This window comes from Podarcis muralis, chromosome 2 (genome assembly GCF_964188315.1).
Source record: "Podarcis muralis chromosome 2, rPodMur119.hap1.1, whole genome shotgun sequence".
Classification (NCBI taxonomy): domain Eukaryota; kingdom Metazoa; phylum Chordata; class Lepidosauria; order Squamata; family Lacertidae; genus Podarcis; species Podarcis muralis.
This window is the reverse complement of record NC_135656.1, coordinates 78,691,860-78,712,423: the sequence shown is the minus strand read 5'-3', so window position 1 is coordinate 78,712,423 and position 20,564 is coordinate 78,691,860. Positions and strand designations below refer to the sequence as shown.

Sequence of the window (20,564 nt, the reverse complement as noted above, 5' to 3'; positions counted from 1 at the left end):
CCAACATACTCATAAGGCAAATCTCCTCTTGCCCTCCCTGCCCCCCCCCCAGGCACTGGGCATTTGGAAGGTCCCATGCCACCAGCTGCCTTGTGCAAATGCTTCTGTTTCTCAGCTAGCTCTCTTGCTACTTCCAGCCAAGAATGAAATTGCTTACAATTACTAGCAATTACAGGGAGCACTCTCAACAGAAGTCAGAGGAGAAGAAAGGGGGTGCGTGCACACAGTCCGGGAGGATCTGCTCGAAATGATTGTTTGGGCAGATCAATGGACTAATTTCTTTTATAATAGCTTTTATGCTGTAAACCAAGTAGCAAATGTTATTGATTTTGTGGAGTGCCTGTCATTTAGGCAGGCCGAGGATGGGAGCAAAGAGGGATTGCGGACCACAGAGTCCCTAAAAAAGGGCAGAAAGGAATAATGCAATTCTATGTGGGTGGTACACGGAGATGCAAATCCTCCCCTCACCCCGCTCCCTGCGTCCACACAATAGGATCATTGTCCACAGAGGATGGGCTGTGTCCCAGAAGCATCCATCTTTCCCCTTTATCTGTGCCAAGGAGAGACTTGGAAAAACAACAATGATGAAAACTAGTGTTTATATGAATTCCTACATTTTACCAAGCCTTTTTTTGAGCTGTGAGATTATTTGGATTCAGGGTATTCTCCAGTTACCTCTGAATTCCCCGGACACCCCCTTCCCTGACACCAGCTTGTTAGATGGAGCACTGTCACTTCACTAGTTCATGAAGCTCCATTTCTCTCCGCTCTTGATACTTGTTTTCTGGAATGAACAAAGCAGGAGTTCCAAATCCAACAGCTGCAATTCAGGTTCCCTCCCCACAATAATTCTGTTTGTGTTCCGAATGAAGTAGCTTTCCACCTGATCATGTGAAAAATTAATAAATATATCAGTTGAAGGACCGGAACTGCTGGACACATGAGAAGTAGCTGGAGATGAATGAATCATACCCAAGAAGTTGATTCAAATGAGTTGTGCAAAATTACAATGAGAAAACAGGAGGGATGTGATGCAGCTGATTTTAAAACCTGATTTAAATCAAATTATTATTATTTTCTTATTAAGTTTTATTTCTTATAATCTCCCCTTTCTCATAGAGCCCAGGGTGGCTTACATCATCTAAAAACAAAGGCTTAAACAACATAATTAAAACCACAACCTAAAAAAAATATATAGTAATCGAAGTGTAGAACAACCAGTGATACAGTTACAGCAATCGGGTCTCTCTTACTATGTCACAAAGGGCTGCAAAAATAAATAGATCTGGAAGTGATTCCTTAATGAAAATAGCAGGGCGACAACAGGAATTTCCACAGAGGATGCCACCACTGAAAAAGCCTTGCGTTACATTCACCAGGGGATCCACAACCAGCACCAGCACCCCCACTACAGAACTCAAAACTTTGTTTGGTTGGTACTAGGGCAAGCTTGTTCAGGACTGTGCATGTTAGTACTAACAACTTGAAATGATCTAATAAAACGGTATTATTGTGAAACATATTTTAGTTTCTGCATGTAGCCAGAATCCACATTTGCCAAGGGCGAAGCATCTCACCTCTCAGTCATTACCTCCCAGGAAATTCAAATAAATCCCAATTTGAGTTCATTGCTAAGATTTATGTCCAAGTGGTTGTTTTGTGTCCTTTCATCTGCTGCAGGAAGTAAGATTCCTTGAATATGAATTTTGTTTTTTGTCTAAAGGTTCCCTTGGCAACTCTTGCAACAATTTATTTTATCTTATTTCAACATTCATAGACGGCTGATTATCCCCTTCTTCTGGGCAACACGGTTATCACTTGGTAACATTATTTCTCATGTATATATATATGTGTCGTAATTGCATTGTAAGAAATGTCTGTTGATATTAGCTAATCTTTGATAGCCATTTCCCACTCAAACAATGTAGTTTGATAACTGAAATTCCCATACCATATCATAAGTATGGTTGCATGATTGGTGCAGATTCTCTTACATTTGAGTATATTGGGGATAAATTTCATAGTGTCTTGTTTCATAATGGTAGCTGAATGTATCTTATTCCAATATGTGGGGTTTTTTGTGTTTGTTTAATATTAAAGGCTGCTGATCGAGAAAGCAGGGGGAGGCAGACAGACAACAGACAGATCCCCAGTTATGCTTTTGATGAACATAGACTCAAGGGATGGGAAAATACCAGGAAATACAAAGTATAATGTTATTGAAGCACACATTCCAAATACCTCTGTCCCATAGCACCTATATATTGATATGGTTTATGAAAACTTTGATTCCAGAAATGTACTACTGCAGCAAGGAGATTTCATGTCCCTCAATATGTGTGGATAACAAAAACTCTATGCTAATAACCTCCATCTCTGTGAGCTGGAAAAACAGGTATACATACATTGTCCTTAACAACCCCTTATAAAACCTGCCTGGCCTCATGGTAAAATGTGGCACTTCTCACAAATACTGCAATAAGCAATAAACAGAAGAGACAGGAGCAGAACCAGGCATTGTGCAGAGGCAAGTAATTGCTATTGCAGTTGAGAGTCACCTAAATTTCTTGGAAATGGTTTGCCTAGAGAATGCAAGTTACCTCCAGGTTGATGGTTTTTATGGAGTGTGAAGATGCCTCACATATCTGCTTCCTGTAGCTAACAATGCAGCACTTACGTTTCTCTGGTGTCACTGTTGGCAGTGGTTCAGGGTGCCTCTTTAGCTCTGGAGGGATGAGGTGGTCTTCTCCTTCGCAGCAGGAAAGCATTACATGGCTGCAAGGGTAGCCAAGATTGGGGTTGGACTCACAGCTTTGACCTTCACTTTTCACTCGTAGGCCCAACGCACAGCAATCGCAGCATTGCTGCAAGAGAAGGGGACTGTTAGCATGGCAACTCTGGCAGTATCACCAAATAACCGCTATATATTATTCTTATTTACTAATTTATATATCACTTGTAAGCCAAAATGGCTTCTAGCATGATGATGTGGTGTAGTGGTTAAGAGCGGTGGACTCGTAATCTGGTGAACCGGGTTCGCGTCTCCGCTCCTCCACATGCAGCTGCTGGGTGACCTTGGGCCAGTCACACTTCTCTGAAGTCTCTCAGCCCCACTCACCTCACAGAGTGTTTGTTGTGGGGGAGGAAGGGAAAGGAGAATATTAGCAGCTTTGAGACTCCTTTGGGTAGTGATAAAGCGGGATATCAAATCCAAACTCTTCTTCTTCTTCTAGTGGGCAGGAACTTGAGAGGAATTCAGTTCAATTCATATTGAAAGTGAACCTACTAACTTCCCCCAATAATACATGAACTGAAGCATGGCCATCCTAAGAAATGTGCACTTCCTAGTGCTATTTTTTTCAGTCGGAGTGTGCCAGAGTGCAGTCCTGGCACCTCTCAGGTGGGCACCATTGCTGGCTGGCACTCTCCCCCCACCTCACTTCTTGCCTTTATGTACTTCTGAAAAGCCCAAAACAAACAATGCATGTCAAAATGGAAGCTGGCCAGCGTGTGCGAGTCTACACTTTTTTAAGATCTATGACTCCACCCACCTTCTAGCTGCAGTTGGTCTAGCAAAGGGGTGGAGCCAGTTCACATTTTCTTCAATCTGTCTCCCTTGTAGTGGCAGCAGGCTTTAAGCTTTCCAGCTAGGCCTCTACCATTGCACACACACGTTTGCACGAGGGCCCTTCTGAGCATAGCTGTCAACTTTCAGATTGGAAAATAAGGGATCAGCAGCCTCATCTGTCCCAGGGACAGTCTACAGGATATCTAACAATCCGGGATAACAGCAGGAAGCAGCAGAAATGGCACTGGAATGAGGGAATCTCCCGCAAAAAAAGGGAAGGTTGACAGCTATGCTTCTGAGCTGCCCTAGCCATCACCCCGAATCTAAGAAAATTAGGGAGGCAGGGGTGCATTTGTTTCACCTGCACCAGAATCAGGGGCACTGGAATCTGTGCAGGGCTGCCCTGAGTCACCCAGTGACTAACTGTAACAAATTCATGTGATATTTAATATATCAGGCTCACGTGTGAACCAGCTTTTCAATACAGCTGCACAAGACCTATTGTGCTTGGGCTTCAGCAGCTAAAATGGCATCTTTGTGGTGGACTTCATAATTCTGCAAATCCTTGTTTTCAACACAAAGGTTTCAGGATCATATATCAGATCTCCTCCCTCCCCATATGTTTCTTTATGATTTGTGACAAAATTCACATTAACGAACACAACAGTCGATCCGTACCTACTAGTAAATGTTGCAATCACCCACAACAAGAAGTTTCAAAGCTGAAAATTCAAGTATAATAGACCTGTTCTTTCTTACTGAGAAACTTAATTTATCGCAGCAGGTAATTATAATTACCCCTACGGCATCCAATTTATGATTCCATTTTCAAACTGTTAACATCAAGCCACAACAAACAATAAAACTGCACATAATTTCCCAACAAACAAAAACAACTAAAAAGAGCTGGATTTTCCACCCCACAGCTCTTTCTTTCCTAGGTGCAATACAGAGAAGACAACTAAAAGAGACATTTTAATGTGTTTTTATATTAATTTAATGCTGCAACAAAGTGCTCATGTGTATTTTGAGCTGGTGCCAAAATACTTCGCCCTATTCCTTCATTGGCAGGCTGGCTGATTGACAGTGTAAGCAGCCAGTCACAAGAAATGTATTATTTTAATCTCAGGCCCATTTCTCTCTGGGCCTCATAATGTCTGCAGCAAAATTGCCCCCATTGCATATGAGGGAAGTGGTGAAGGGGATAGTGCTCCTGAATTCAAAGAGGAAATAGCACCAAAGGCTAGGCATCTTCACAACTGCCCTGCAGAGTTCATACCCATTTTCTGAAAATTTCACTGGTTGCTGTTTTGATTACAGGCTGCTTTCAAGGTATTGATTTTTAACTTTAAAGCTGCAACCCTATAAGAATTTGCCTGGTAATAAATAAATCAGGTGCAAACTAAAAATAATTCATTTTCCAGGTAAAGTAACCCCCTCTGATGATTACAAGCCTGACTTGTCAGGCACAATGGAACTTTTGCATTGCCTTCTCCCCACTGTGGTGTTTCCTTGCTATTGCCCATCACTCCTCCCTAGCATTATGGTATTATGGCAGGCTTAGAGACAGTATTTTTTGCTTTTAATAGATGCCTGTCTGAAGCATTTTTTAAAAATCTGGATTGCCTTGGAGCCATGAAGCACTTCAGAGGTGCTTCAACACATACTGCCTTGAAGATATCTCAGTTCACCTTTGGCAAGCCCTAAACCTTTCAAAAGCCGTCTTCTTCAGTTTGGGATTTAGAATTTATCTGAATCTGATGCACACCTCTGATATATATGTCTCCATGGAGCAAAGGTCATGTTTTATCAAACTTCTGAGATAAAATTAGCCTCTACCTGAAACATAGCAGGACCTGCACTGTGAGTTTGCTCCCTAGAGAAACTGACCAGACCCTTCCCACTGCGGTTTTTGTGAGATCTGTCAGGATGGCTTTATTCCACTGGGGTGTCTAAGAAGTAGGGCTACTTACTTTGACGTCTTAAGAAGACAGGATTGGTTCATTTGTGTTTAAGAAGATGGAATATTGTTAACATCTTGCATCTGTGTTGTTCTTATGAACTGATATTATAATGTTTTGCATTGTTGATGTTTTATTTTTCTTATAAGCTGCTACTTTGAGGACCCTAGTAGTCAAAATGTAGTAAACAAATTCAAATGTACATAAATACATTTTATATTCCTCCTAGAGTCTTCCGTAGACTAGAGAGTCATTATGGACTAAACTTGGAATCTTTAATGAGCAGAGTGTCCTGCAGCATTTTTATGTTTTCCACGCCTGCTTTTATTCTTTTCTTCTAACTTCCTTCTTCTCTTACAGATGTCATCTTTATTGTACTTCCCTCCATCTGGGCTTGAGGTTTTATCTTTTCAGTGTGTTGGATGCTTTCATATTCATATCTCTGTAGCCTGCCACAGAATACTAAATGATGTTTAAGAGCATGCATGCTTTTAAACCAACATTAATTGGCTCAATAAAAGGAATCTGTTATTTTATTTCTTTTTTTATAGATACACTACCCTTAATCAAAGGAATGAGAAGCAGAATTACAGCATTGTACGAAGCTTATCAAGCACAATTAAGGCTGTAAGGCTGATTGGGTTGTCTCAGAAAAAAACAGAATGTCCTCAGGACTAAGTGTTACCCTGTCTTAGTGACATTCACCACAAACCAATCCAGGAATACAGATATGATAATATGCCTCCCTTTCCCATTCATCTTGTTTGCTCATTCTTGCCAATGCCCCACAGTGCACATTTGTAGTTGGGAAACCCAATCCCATTTTCTCTATGCCTCAGAAATACTCTTTGCAGTCTTACTATTAACTGTTCTTTTGAAGGCATCTTCCTTGAACCATCAGCCAGTGAAGGCTGGCCCATTAGGGCAAATTAAGCCCTGGACTGCCAACATCAGCCTGCCCTCAGCTGGCCCCCAGCTGCCTGCCTTCTTAGTGACAACCAGCCCCAGTGCTGGCCCTGGCCCTCAACTTCCTCCTTCTCCTTAGTGTGACAGAGTTGTAGAGTTGGAAGGGACCACAAGGGCCATCAACCTGAAGGAGCGTCTCCACCTCCATCGTTCTGCCTGGACACTGAGGTCCACCTCCGAGGGCCTTCTGGTGGTTCCCTCACTGCGAGAAGTGAGGTTACAGGGAACTAAGCAGAGGGCCTTCTCGGTAGTGGCACCCACCCTATGGAATTCCCTCCCATCAGATGTCAAGTAAATAACAACTAGCTGACTTTTAGAAGACATCTGAAGGCAGCCCTGTTTAGGGAAGTTTTTGATGTTTGATGTTTTATCATGATTTTAATATTCTGTTGGAAGCCGCCCAGAGTGGCTGGGTTTCCAGATGGGCAGGGTATAAATATTAAATTATTATTATTATTATTATTATTATTATTATTATTATTATTATTATTATTATTATTATTTCCAACCTACTGCAGTGCAGGAATCTTTTGCTCAATGTGTAGCTAGAACCCACAACCCTGAGATTAAGAATCTCATGCTCTACTGACTGATCTATCATCTCAATGCCACGCTTGTTGAACAATGCAAGCAGGAGGATGGGGACAAGCGATGTCATTGGCTTTACCTGTCATTGGCTCTGGCTCCACCTCCTCCACCCCCAGTCCCAATGGGGACCAGCCACCACTGCCAACAGCAGGAGGCTGAATGCTAGCAAACACAGCATGGATTTCCTATTTCAAACAGCTCACCATTCAACATTATTTAATAGGTGATCAGGTGTAGGTGCACCAGTAATACCACCCTGATTTACAATGCTGCTTACAATGCAATTGGGTGCATATCTTCTCACAAGCAAGTCCCATCAAACCTTTTTACGGGACTTGCTCCCAGGTAAGCATGCATGAAATCACAGCCCCATTCTCTGAAATAATGCGCATGGAACAAGACTTCACTGCACAAAGAAGTAATTCCCGAAATTTGGAGGCGTCCTTGACAAGCAGTTCTCCCTGTTCACTCACTAGGAATTTTATGGCAACTGGGCTGTACAGTTTATATCATAGCAACATCCATTGCAGATAAATGATCCATAACACAAATCTCAGCATAGCATTTTTACTCATTTTCAGAAATAATCAAATACTGTAATAATGTCCTGAAAATTAGATTATTCAGTAGGAATAATAAGCCTCACCAACCAATTAACCCCTGTGTTGCACCAAGAATGACCTTACATTTTTCATACTAACAGAAGTTATTCGTAAGACACTTTGATATTACAAGACTTGGCAGGATTAATGCATTTCCTGCTGAGGCAATGGAAAATTACACTCGGGAGTATCAAACAACTTTGTAAATGGTGATCAATGTTTAATGAATTCTGAAACCTTCAGTTTGGCTACAATCTGGAAGAAAGGACATAATAAATAAGGAGTCAGATCCTAAGCAGGCAGAAACTGGCAAGGCTCCATTGTATGGGAATCAATGAAGTGAATGAAGCTGTGCAATTTTTTTTGCCAGGGCAAATCCCCCTCCCCCCCTAATTTAGCATCTGCATCGATCTTTATTTATGAGCTAAAGTTTCTGGAGTGAAACATTTCTTCTTCTAAGTCAAGTGTTCTGTTCAACTGCTCAGTTCAGCTTCAATCCAATAAGTGGTTAAGCAAGGAGGGGGAGGGGGCTGATGTAATCTACTTCCCTATCTATAATATGATTTTTAAAAAGCAAGTAACATGCTGTTAAGTATAATACTGGAGATAGACTTCTTGAGCTATGCACTAATGAAATTCTTATCTATTAGATATATGGAAATGCAAATTAAAATGAAGGCCCTGAAATTCAAGATTGTGCATCTGGCTGAAGCAGAGAAATAAATATGAGCAGTCAAAATGCTTAGCTAAGTGAAATTTTCATTCCTGGTCCATGATGCTTTGCAATTAAGGAGAGAGAGAGAGAGAGAGAGAGAGAGAGAGAGAGAGAGAGAGAGAGATTGAGAGAGAGAGAGAGAACAAATGCCAAACCCTTAAAAGTGCCAAAGCTTAACCTGATTTGAATTAGTAATGGTGCCACAAAGGTTTCAGCATTGTGCCTTGCCTTATAAAACGATCCTCCGCAGGTCTCACTTTCATCCGGGCCACACAATTCACCTTCTCTGGCAGCAATCATGCCAGCAATGCAGCTGTTTTCCTTTAAATACGAGACACAACACTGCTTCTGAGCAATTCTACAACAAATAAAACACATGTTGCTCTCAAAAGGCAGGTTTCTACTTGCAAATGCCATTATTCAGTAAGAACTGACACCACTGGACACGCCAAATAGATGTTCTGCATGTTTTCTTGCCCTTTCATTGGCATCACTATTTTGCAGCTCAAAATGCTGAATCAAGAGGTCAGCAGGGTCAAAGGTGTGTGTGTGTGTGTGTGTGTGTGTGTGTGTGTGTGTGTGTGTGTGTGTAGGGGCAGTACTGTGTTTGCCACAACAGGAAGGTTGTGGAATGATGTTAGTGGAGCTCTAGGTTCATGGCACTGTTGTCCTACAGGGATCAATCCTGCAGGCTGCTTGGCCAGCATGTTTCCCACAGGATTGCACTTCTCCACTCCATCCTGCTGGCTTGCTGGCTGCAAGGGGCTGCTTTGTGCTGGCAATGCAGCACCCAGCAGGTTTAAACCATCTGCTTGCCAGCTGGTTCAATGCTGACGACTGCAGTGGTTTGCTTCACCACACCCAGCAGGACCAAACCCGGAGATTCCCCCCCCCCCGCCCCTCCAGCACTTTACATTTGGCTTGGGAATGCATTGGTAACTAGCGCAACTGATGCAATCTTGGTCTTGCATGATCCAACTGCCTAGAGTTGACCGTGATTTTAGCAACCATGATTCAAAAGGATCTAGGGGCCAAGTGGTGGGTCTCAAATCAGTTTCTCCATGCCCTTAAAATGCATCCATAACAACATGACTATTAGTACTGTCCATCTCTGGGGGGGTTTTCTGCAAGATGCCTTGCAATCCACTGGATGCTGACTTGTGAGTAAGTCCCTGTTCTGAAATCCTGGAGAGTTCGGTTCTAGATGGACCAACAAGTCTGATTTAATATAAGGCACTTTCCTATGGTCCCTATGCAGGAACATACATTCCAGGTCTTGATCAACATAGAAATATTATATATTGCAGGGTGCCAACTTGAATAAAATATTGGGGGAAGGTAAACCATGTCCCAACGTAATAGATCACATGACACAGTGCACACACACTATTTGAATGGCAATGCTCATCAACCTTGGGGAGGACCAGCCCCCTCAAATATTTTATTCAGGGGGCCAAAGGGACCTTAGCCCCTAGGGGTTGGCTCCTATGTTATATTATTCTGCCAGATACAAGCATTACCATTCCATCCATGGCAAACATGGATTCAGTCATTCTCATTATTTATTTATTGGCTCAGTATACATATTTATTTATACATATTTATTTATACATATAATATACATATAATACATATTTATACATATTTATTTATACATATTTATTTATTGGCTCAGTATACATCCAGTCCACACCTTCCATTGGTACAATGCTCAGGCCATGATAAGAGGTGGGATTGTGCAGCTGCTATAAAAGCATAAAATGAGGAGGCTTGACATGCTCCTCTTCGTATAAATACATACCAAATATCATGCTTCTATCACCAAGCGCACTTTTTTCTCCTCGCTAAGCTCCTGTACTCCACCAATATCAGATCTACTTTGGTTATTTGTAAACTTGCTATAGAAAGTTGCAGTGAAATGAGTATAATCTTTTGAGCAGGAGTTCAGTCTGATATTTACATATGGAATGAGAAGAAAGACCCATTAATTAAATTCTAAATCCCTTTGTAAGGAGCTCATTTACTTAAAATTTGATCTTTATTTATTTAGTTTCCATTTGTGCTAGACATTTCCCCCCACAAATGAGAGAGAAACTGGCTCACATTTTCTTAATTGCAGTATTCCTGCTATTTTAGACCAAGGGTCTTGATTCCTTTATGTAACTATAATAGTGCACTTCTTAGCAAATGGGTCATATCAAATTCTGTGAGATTACGCTGGGGAAACAGACTTACTAAAGGCCGAGATTCAGGTGGCAGTGACGGAAAGTAAGCATCCCATTAACTCAGTTCCGTATGCATAGTGCACTTTATGTGTGCCGTTTATGAGAAACAGACTTTTGCACTTAGCACAGATTCTCAGCAGGGAGCTTGATTTTTATCAGGCAAAATTAAAGGCCTTATCTTATTCATCTATAGCATTAAAAAAATCATCATATGATCTGCGATAAGCCAAAATAATTGTTCTCCTGTAATTGGAGGAATGTGCATATTAAAAGGTTCAAGTTCATTAAGGCTCTATATTTTGGGAGAGAAATGTTCCTTATATATATGTCAGGCCGTCTTGCCACACTTCAGTAAGTTTATGCAGCATGTGCGCAGATGGGCTTATCCATATCTTTCTTCTGCACTTTCCAGGCATGGTCCACAATTTAAAGCTCTGTGACAGCGTGCACCCCTCCAGAGCTTTCTTGGTGAAAACTAGCTCTTTATAGCTCAATCAGAACAAACGTCAATCTGCAGAAAACCTGAATTGGTGTTTGGTCTAATTTAAGTTTTAAAGAACGGGTTTTTGTGAGAAAAGCTTGGGGCCAAAAAAGAGAGAAAAGGCACACTTGGACATGGAGTGTTAAAGCATGGAGCTCTAGGTTGAAAGAGCAGGGCAAATGGTAAGAGTGGATAATCCCTGTATGTGTGTAACATGGATCATATGTCAGATTATAAAATGCAGGCTGCTTGTGATTTTTCAGCTTCTTAACTTTAGTTTACATACCTGCAGATATCGCCATCAGCTCCACTTACAGGGATTTCTGTGCATTCATTGTTGTCAATAGCCCACTGTTGTCCAGCAGCACAGCAAGTTTCAATTAAATCTTTTGTTGAACCTGAAAAATAGCAGATATACAACTATATAAAATACGCTTTGGGAAAACAGATTTTTGTATGCTAGGATGAGTTCTGCAACCTGGTGTCCGGATTTTGTACAAAGGGACACACCTGGGTATATCTGTGAAAATTCCATTGTGCAGAAGCTTACAATTACAGCACAGTCGTACCTTGGAAGTCGAATGGAATCCGTTCTGGAAGTCTGTCCGATTTCCAAAACATTCAGAAACCAAAGCACAGCTTCTGATTGGCTGCAGGAAGCTCCTGCAGCCAATCGGAAGCCGCAGAAGCCCCGTTGGACGTTCGGCTTCCAAAAATAGTTCGCAAACCAGAACAGTCACTTCTGGGTTTGCAGCATTCAGGAGCCAAAATGTTCGAGAACTAAGCTGTTTGAAAACCAAGGTACAACTGTACTGCTTCTTACACTTCTGTCTACTTAGAAGTAAGCCCAACTGAGTCCAATGGGAGTTACTGCCAGGTAAGTGTACATGGGATTGCAGCCTTTAAGCTTCTCTTGAACAGCTGTTTCAGCTGAGGGATACAGATCCTGTCCGAATATTTACTATTAACAACATATAACCTATGAATAGCTTCACCCACCTTGTCATCCATCCTATACAATGAGCTCATTGTCTTAATAATTGATCCTTATATAGCCAAATGACACCTTCCACAGACAAGGTAGATGTATCAGCAGGCTTAGGGGAATGCCAAGGTTTTCAGAAGTACCAAAACGTTAAGGGGATTTTTTTTTTTTTTTAAAAAAACCCCAAAATAGCCCTATGGGGACTGAGCATACTCCGTGGTCACAGAATGCTGGCTGATTATTGGAAGGGAGAGAAATGGAAAGCAAGGAAGGGGGGTGGAATGGAGTATCCTGTAAAAGGGCATGGATGTCTGCCACACCTTACTGCAACATTTTGTATACAGGTACCACTTGCATTTTCACTTCTGCAATGCATTTTTCTTCAAGTGTTAGTTAAGATCCGTTAACCAGATTTTACTTCTCGAAAAGAAGCCTGCTTCCCAAGACCCCCTTCCAGCTTTTGAGGGCACAGGAACCCATGCAACGCCATTGCTTTGAATACTACTTGGTATAATTGGAGAACCAAGGTTGTATACGTTCAGATTTTTGGGCATTGAGTTACAAGAGGATCTGTCCTGGAGTGTCAACACAAGGGGGCTTGTGAAGAAGGCGCAGCAGAGACTGTACTTTTTGAGAATTCTAAGGAAAAACCATCTTCCGCAGAAACTGCTGCTTGCCTTCTATCACTGTGCCATTGAGAGCGTGCTCACTTATGGCTTATGTGTGTGGTACGGAAGCTGTACTACCCAGGACAGGATGGGGTTGTGCAGAGTTGTTAAGGCAGCAGAGAGCATTGTTGGCTGCCCACTCTCCACCTTAGAGCAGATTTATGCCACAAGGTGCCATAGGAAGGCACTGGACATAGTAAAAGATCCATCGCATCCTGGTCACTGTCTCTTTGAGCTCCTGCCGTCGGGACGGAGATACAGGACGATGAAGACAAGAACGAGCCGTCTTAAGAACAGCTTCTTCTCCAGAGCGATCTCGGCCCTGAATGGGAAGCCTGGACTTTGAAAGTCATCTAATCTTCCTTGCTGTACTATACTGTATTGTTTTAATTAGTGTCTTTATGGAGCAGTCAAGTAATTTCGTTGTCCCCGAGAGGGGGTAATGACAATAAAGATATTATTATTATTATTATTATTATTATTATTATTATTATTATTATTATTATTATTATTATTATAGAAGGAGCTTTCTCTGTGGCTCCTACCACACCAGAGCAGGAGCAACACAATCATGGAAATGAACTGTGGTGTGACTTCGACTCTCCAAGATGACAGAATGATGAGGAGCAGCTTCCACACCACTAAAGCCAATGCCAGAAGGGACCAAAACTCATATACACATTGGAAACTTAAATTCCAGAATTTGGTGTTTTATCTTTCCTAGCGGCCATATGGATTATTTTCTTTTTGTTGTGTCACTCACAAAATACATGTTTGATTGTGGTGTTTCTACATAACACCAATTTTGATTAATCTTCTATATTGCTGATGGCAGAAGCAACAATGTAGCATACAAGAGGAATAACTATCTAGCAAGGATTTAACAAATGTTACTGGTTTTGATCAATATTCATGTGAGTAATATTGCATTAAAAGGCCATGTCTTTTATTGAATTATCATTAGTCAAGTATTGACCATATTCAGTGAAGAACAGACTCCTCGGGGCCTTAAGGACTCCAAGAAAAAGAAGCTGAACTTTGCTTGTCGAGAGACCCTCAGTGCTCGGGTTCAGTACAGAAGGTCAATGGGATGACTCCAAAATGAGTGGTTTGTGGCCAGTAGCTTTAGGCAAGCTCAATTACCAGCCCAATTTACAAGACAGATGCAGCTGGTGAACCATTTAAGAATCCAGTGCTGTCAGCAAACAAAGCATATGACAGACAGGCTGAACACTATCCGCTTTCATTGTTCATGTATGTTTAAACTCTCACAGGTAAAAGCTTGTTCCGCAAGCTAAAAGAAAGAAAGAAAGAAAACCAGTTTCTTCTGTTGTCCACAGTGCAGCTTCTGGAAACAATTGGATGTTACCTCAGGGTTGGGGGTGGAGGCAGAATGATGTTCATAGCCCAGGCAAGCAGAAGAAGCATGCTTCCCATACTGTAGGATTTCTAGAATAGGGTTAGTAGATCCAAGGAATGGTGTCTGTCTAAGCAGACACACTGGGGTGAGGCCAGGGGTCAGTTCATCATCAGCATCAGCATCAGCATCATCGTCATCATTTATACCCCTCCCATTTATACCCCTCCCATGTCTTGAGTCATTATTCCGCTCGGGGGTCACCTGGGGTTGGGGGGACTCCGCCTGTCCACTATTGATCTTTGGGGGCAATATGGCATTTTTTCAGCCTCTATTTCAAGTGTAGGTTGCAAGCACAAAGGCAATTATAGAAAATGTTTGGTCCTACATGGCCTTTGAACTTTTTTCTGCAGGAATATCCAAAAGGGACTCACAGATCAGCTATCACAGTGAAAATAATGGAAGAGTAAAAATACTTGCTGATGTTGGAACTATATATATATATATATATATATATATATATATATATATATGGTTTTAACATCTTTGCTTGATTTGGCTGGGCAGTGTTTGCAAATGAAGTGGCCAGATGAATTCTGATTTCACACAAATTACAGATAATTTGTGGTAATATGAACTTTTGCAGGAAGGTTTGAAGTTCAGGAGGAATTTTTTTGTAGGAAACTTATAAATCTCAGTGTCAGAAACAGCATCTAAATTACAGGAAATTTCTCATTTGCTAGTACATATTGTGAAAATATAAAACTGCAGCCCTTCTACCACCACAGTGTGTATTTGGTATTGGAATTAGAGAGAGACCTGTGCTATGGAACATGTATTCTATAAGGTATAATCTAGCGGACACCAGATGACTCAGTCAAACTTGGAGGTGGATTACTGGGTCCTTGCCTCAAGAATCCTACAACTTCAAGCTGGCCTCAGATGCAGTCTAAGGAAGAGCACTACGCAGGAGACCAGAGTTAGAGGATTCATCACTTGGCTGTTCCCCAAACCCAGGAATTCAGACTTCAATCAAAGAATCAAATTCTCCAGTTTCTCATCATCTTCTTGCCCTCCCTCCTTCGTAAGCTCTAACAAGTAGCAGAGAACATGATGATAATGGAAGCTGCCTAGTTACCACATTAATTGCTCAGTTAAGCTCAGACCCTTACCAAAGCTAATTCCATTGCTCCTGGAAGTTAACACAAGGGGTCAAGTCCCCCCCCCCAAAAAAAATTGAGGGGGCCCTGCACGCAGCTCACATGTATGACATCACATTTTCTGAAGGCTGAGCGCTCTGGAGCAGCTGGCCACTGAAACTGTGCTGCATTGAGCGCCACACTTGGCCTCCTCTGCTCCCTCCGCATTGAGGAGGCCCTGCCCGCTTCCAACAAAAATTAAGGGGGCCGAAGACACCTCCACCCCCTAGAGTTGGTGCACCTGCCAGGGGCTATCCCAGATCCTGCCCTGCTTGAAGTGGCCTGCATCCTTTTTGGAGCAGATGTCTAGATCACATTAGTGTCTAGATCAGTTATGAGTAGCCTCTCCTGAAATATATGGACTACTAATACAGATCTACTTTTCTATCTAGACAAAAAACTCCAAGGACAGTAAGACAGTTGCATTAGTGAACTGAGGCTGTTAGTATCCTTGCCAACTCATAGTTTTTATCTGTATTATGTCTCATGTCAGCCTCCATGCAATCAAATGGAGGTTCTGAAACAGAATCAGGTAAAGTGGATTTGACCTACATACTGTATACATACACACATAGAGACACGCACTTTCAGGCATTTGAAACTAAATATTTATATGCAGAACCAAGAAACTAAAATTATCAGGTTCTGACAATTTATTTGATTATGAACCTGTCATAGTCCTGGAATTTTTCTAAATATACTGTACCTATATTTATATACTGTATCTGATTTCAGTGGATCAACTTTGTGTATCACTTAGTCAAATACCACCCAGAATAATTACAATGTTTCTAAAATGAATTGGAATGACGGTAACACAAACTTGTTCCTCAGTATTGCATTAGTGCATATATATCCACACACAAACAGACAGACATACATACTGTGGTTGATACGACGAAGATGGTCAAAACACAAGAATAAAACAATATTGAAACACTCATAACAATACCATCATTCCATTGAACCCACTGTGAATATGGAATAATTATTTGATTTCAAATAATAATAGATTGAATTGTGAAGGAAACTATATTGTGTGGAAAGTGTAATAATGGACATTAGGTGGCTGTTTCTGGGTGGAGTCAAGAGTTTCCCATTACTATCTATTTTTCTTTATTAGTGACAATAAAGTTCTTGCCTAGCTTCTTGCCTTGTCCTCTAAGGCTTGCATAACAGAGGTATACAAGTTCATTGCCTTAAACCAGAAGTCAGCAAACTTTTTCAGCAGGGGGCTGGTTCACTGTCCCTCAGACCTTGTGGGGGGCCCGACTATATTTTTTTGGGGGGGTGGAGAACGAATTCCTATGCCCCACAAATAACCCATAGATGCATTTTAAATAAAAGCACACATTCTACTCATGTAAAAACACGCTGATTCCTGGACTGTCCGCGGGCCGGATTTAGAAGGTGATTGGGCCAGATCTGGGCCTTAGTTTGCCTACCCATGCCTTAAACTGTAAGGACAGCATTGTGAACAGTGTCTCATATTTCGGAATCACATAACTTGCATTACTAAGACAGGCAAGTAATTTCTCTGTCCTGAGAGCACCTCTGCTCACGTATACAAAATTATCTATAAGATATCTTATATAGAGAAATGGTTTGTGTTTAAATTTATTTTTCCTTCTAAAGCTATTGCCATATCTGCTTCCAAAGTCATGCTTTCATAAATGGCTTGTTCATTTTTAATTTTTTTAAAATTTGGGTCTTTGATATGATTCCAATAATGCTCTCTTTGTTCATAGCTTACACTTTGCTGCATAAATGTTCTTTGGCTTGATTTCTCAGGTTAAAAATCCAGTTAGTCTGAAAAAAAGACAACTAGAAAAAGCAGATAAATAGAGCTATCTCCTCACCCCATGAGCATATGCACATAACCATAAGCCTGAATGATTTGGTTGACTTTGCTCCTAATGCAAATGAACAGGCAAGTTAATATTCCCTCTGGCCAGAGTGTAGGATAATCCTCCTACTTTGAACTTTGAACCATCTGAGACAGAGGTCAACTAATTTAGCATGCTTAATCTATAACGTTTCCATGAAAGCATAATTTATTAGCTCCGGGTTTTCATGGAGAAAAGGTAAAGGCTCTCTTTTGATACTCAAAGATCCTTCAGACTTGAAAGTTCTATTCAAATAAATTACATCCTGTCTTCATGCTCAGTGCCTCAACTTGGTAGCTTAATGCATACATTACTACTTCACACAATACCAACAGTGGTGCCAGGAAAATAAGAGGCCCTTCTCTTGGTTCCACCATCCTCAAAGGCACGCTTGATGGGGATGTGGGAGAGGATCTTCTTGGTGGCTGCTCTCAGACTTTGGAACTCCCTCCCGAGAGATGTTAGATTGGCTCACTCCTTGTTGTTCTTCCACTGCAGATGGATACTTTTTTATTCCTGCAGGCTTTTGGATCTGACTGTTTTGAATAAGGAGGCTGGCTGGCAAAAAAGTGAAATCTGGACACAAAAGTTGTTGAGCTTTCTTTGGTCAACGGTGTGTGTGTGTTTGCAAAATCTCAAAAAACAAAAACCCCCACAACCAATGAAGTTTTTGAGCTATTTTTAAGGATATTCACCAAAATCCACACTTCCAACATGAGTTGCCATATGATTGGATTTTCCCAAACATTAAAGTGTTTTCTACCCAGGGTGATGTTTGGACAACATAGGTGCTACTATATAGGTGCTACTGGAAAATATATTGACTGCATCAGACCAACACTGCTACCTACCTGAACACAGAGTATATATATGATTGAGCAGTGCTTACTGCACACTCTGTAGAGAAAAAATGAGGGCAGATGGGGCTCATCGACCTGGGAGAAGGAAACTCTGATCCTAAACCTACACTACCTTGCAGCTATGTTCATTCATGAGAAAGGCTTCAGGATGAAACCCCAAGGGAAAAAATCTGTACCTGTCCTGCTCTGCGGGACATCTTCTGGAGAAGAAAAGGCTAAGGAGTAAATGGTCTGGAGTGCTGTCCCTAAGAAGGTTGGGTGGCTCCTTGTACGCCTTCTTCTGTCAACACCTGCAGCCAAGCTGGTGCCAAATGTATTGCTCTGCTTTCCTTTGGAACACAACAGGGAGACCAAGAGTGGGGTCTTATTGTCTGGGCAACCCAGGACCTCCATACACACTACACAAAAGCTTGTGACTCAGAGAGGTCACTTCAGTGCAGTTAATGCAGCAAAAACAACATAGGAGGCAGCAGTTATGAGTTAGCTGTCTCTGCAGCCAACAGATGGCATCCATTGGCTGCAGGCTTCTGTTGTTGGCATCCATCTGTCTCGAGAGATAGTGGAATGTGCCTCAGGGGGTGAAATCAAAATGTTGTGTACTTTTGTAATATTTTGTTTTAAGTTATCTGTTGTTGCTTCTTTTTTGTACACCACTTAGATTTTTTAAATATAGTAATCATCATCATCATCATCACCTCAAACTTTTCTCTTGGGCAGCAAAATGTTTGAGGCTGGCCATGCTAGGCAGCACAGTGGAGGAAGCCAGGCTAGGAGCCCTCACTTTCCCTTGGCAACTGGACAAGGCTCAGTCACCTACTCCAGTGGGTTGCAACTTCAGAGGCTGCATTACTTAGGACAGCACCACTACATTGCTTAGATCTGCTCTCCTTCTGCCTCTCAGCATGGTGCTGGAAGCTGCTTTGCATCAAGACAACAGGGCTCAGAGCAGGGCCACCACCAGCAGTCATCATGGCTGCCAAATGCTGGGGCGCATGAGGCCAGGTAGGCTCACCAGGACTGACACCAGTTGTCAACATCCATTTTATCCCCTCTCATCTGCCTTTAACCTGATTTTAGTTGAGGTGCAGGTACACTGCAAATCACCATCCAAGGCTGCCACCTCCTGCCACCTTTATCTGCCCAGAATGCCTTAGGGCATCAATGTAGATGAACAAGCAGAGCATGTGAAGGGATATGGCAGAAAGTGTAGCATCTTTTCTTGCTGCCTTGAAAATAGCCAAGGTGTGGGCAGGATCTGTGGGTTGCAATTTGGGTGCCCTATCTCAGCTGTCATGATCTGCACTGATGAGAGCCAGAGCCAAAGGCAAGATAATGTGGTGTTGTGAGTCGAGCATTTGCTTTCAAATCCCAAACACCTCAAAAGCCCAGTTCCTTCTAGATAAGAGAGGTTTTGACAGGGTGTTTGGCCAGAGGCCACTGGCTATTAATAGGAAGGAAATGCTTCAGATTCTCAATAGACATGAAGATGTCAAAACCTCTTTTTGGGGGTGGGGGAAGGGACACAAGCTCAAAGGCTGAGGATAGACATCTACCAGTCTGTAGAACCATCTTTACAATTACAGATGATGGTGTCTGCTTACTATGTTCTGGGCCAAGTAAACATAACATTTACAAAAGGTCAAGCACCGTTGCTCCTTATGGCTTCCTACTTTTGTCACTTTATTAGCTGTCATAATCAGAGCTTGCAGAAGAATGTCAGCAATTAAGATTGCGGTCCAAGGTATTTCCTGGATTAAGGAAAAAGTTGATAGTCCAAAGCTATGCCTTGATCCATTAAACTTGGCCAGCTCTGAAGTCCCTAGGAAATGTCTGCACTTGGAGCTATAATTGCTGTTAAAATTCATTGTGAGAGAGGTGGTCGAGAGAGATGGGATTAGTCAACATTCCCCTGCCTCCCAATATTGAAATACTTTTGTATGTGTTTGTAGGATGACTGGGAAATATCATCTGAAATGACTGTCTGCTTATGTTATGAGCAAGCCGAGGAAATCACCAGGAACTATAAGAACCATAGTCATAAATGTTATCTTTATATTCAGTCATGAACTTTGCATGATTGTGCAAGGAAAACTGACTTTTCCAGTTTTAATCACCTAAGCATGATAGCTTCTGCGCCACTCTTTGACTTGATTTTCGGAAGCACCTTCATCTTGCCCCCAGTCTTCATGTGGTTGTCCCCCACCCACAAAAAACTAGAGGAGGGAACATGATTTCTGTTTTCCAACCCCCAAATGGTAAAGTCTGGTATTGCAGCAGAACCACTCCACCTATCTTTCAGGCTTCATCCCCAGAGGAGAGACCATAGGAGCCAACTCCTAGGGGCCATGGGGGCTTCACCCCCCAAGAAAGCATTTGTGGGGGCTGAGCCCCCCAAAGTTGATGGGCACTGCCATTCAAATGGTGTGTGTGTGTGATTGATTATGCTAGGTGGGACATTCCTGGGCCCCCACAATAATTTATTCAAATTGGCACCACAGGAGAG

At 41.9% G+C, this 20,564-nt stretch overlaps 1 protein-coding gene across 9 annotated transcripts in view; it reads right to left on the bottom strand.

The window, feature by feature from the left end:
• FBLN2 (fibulin 2) overlaps window positions 1–20,564 on the bottom strand; it is a 143,366-nt gene that overhangs the window by 46,276 nt on the left and 76,526 nt on the right. For all 9 annotated transcript variants that reach the window (XM_077924877.1, XM_077924873.1, XM_077924871.1 and 6 more), the window contains 3 exons: window positions 11,393–11,504; window positions 8,629–8,758; window positions 2,678–2,864 (listed from right to left, as the gene is read on the bottom strand). In XM_077924877.1, the coding sequence (XP_077781003.1) occupies window positions 2,678–2,864; window positions 8,629–8,758; window positions 11,393–11,504 (429 nt within the window). The remainder of the gene's footprint in view (window positions 1–2,677; window positions 2,865–8,628; window positions 8,759–11,392; window positions 11,505–20,564) is intronic.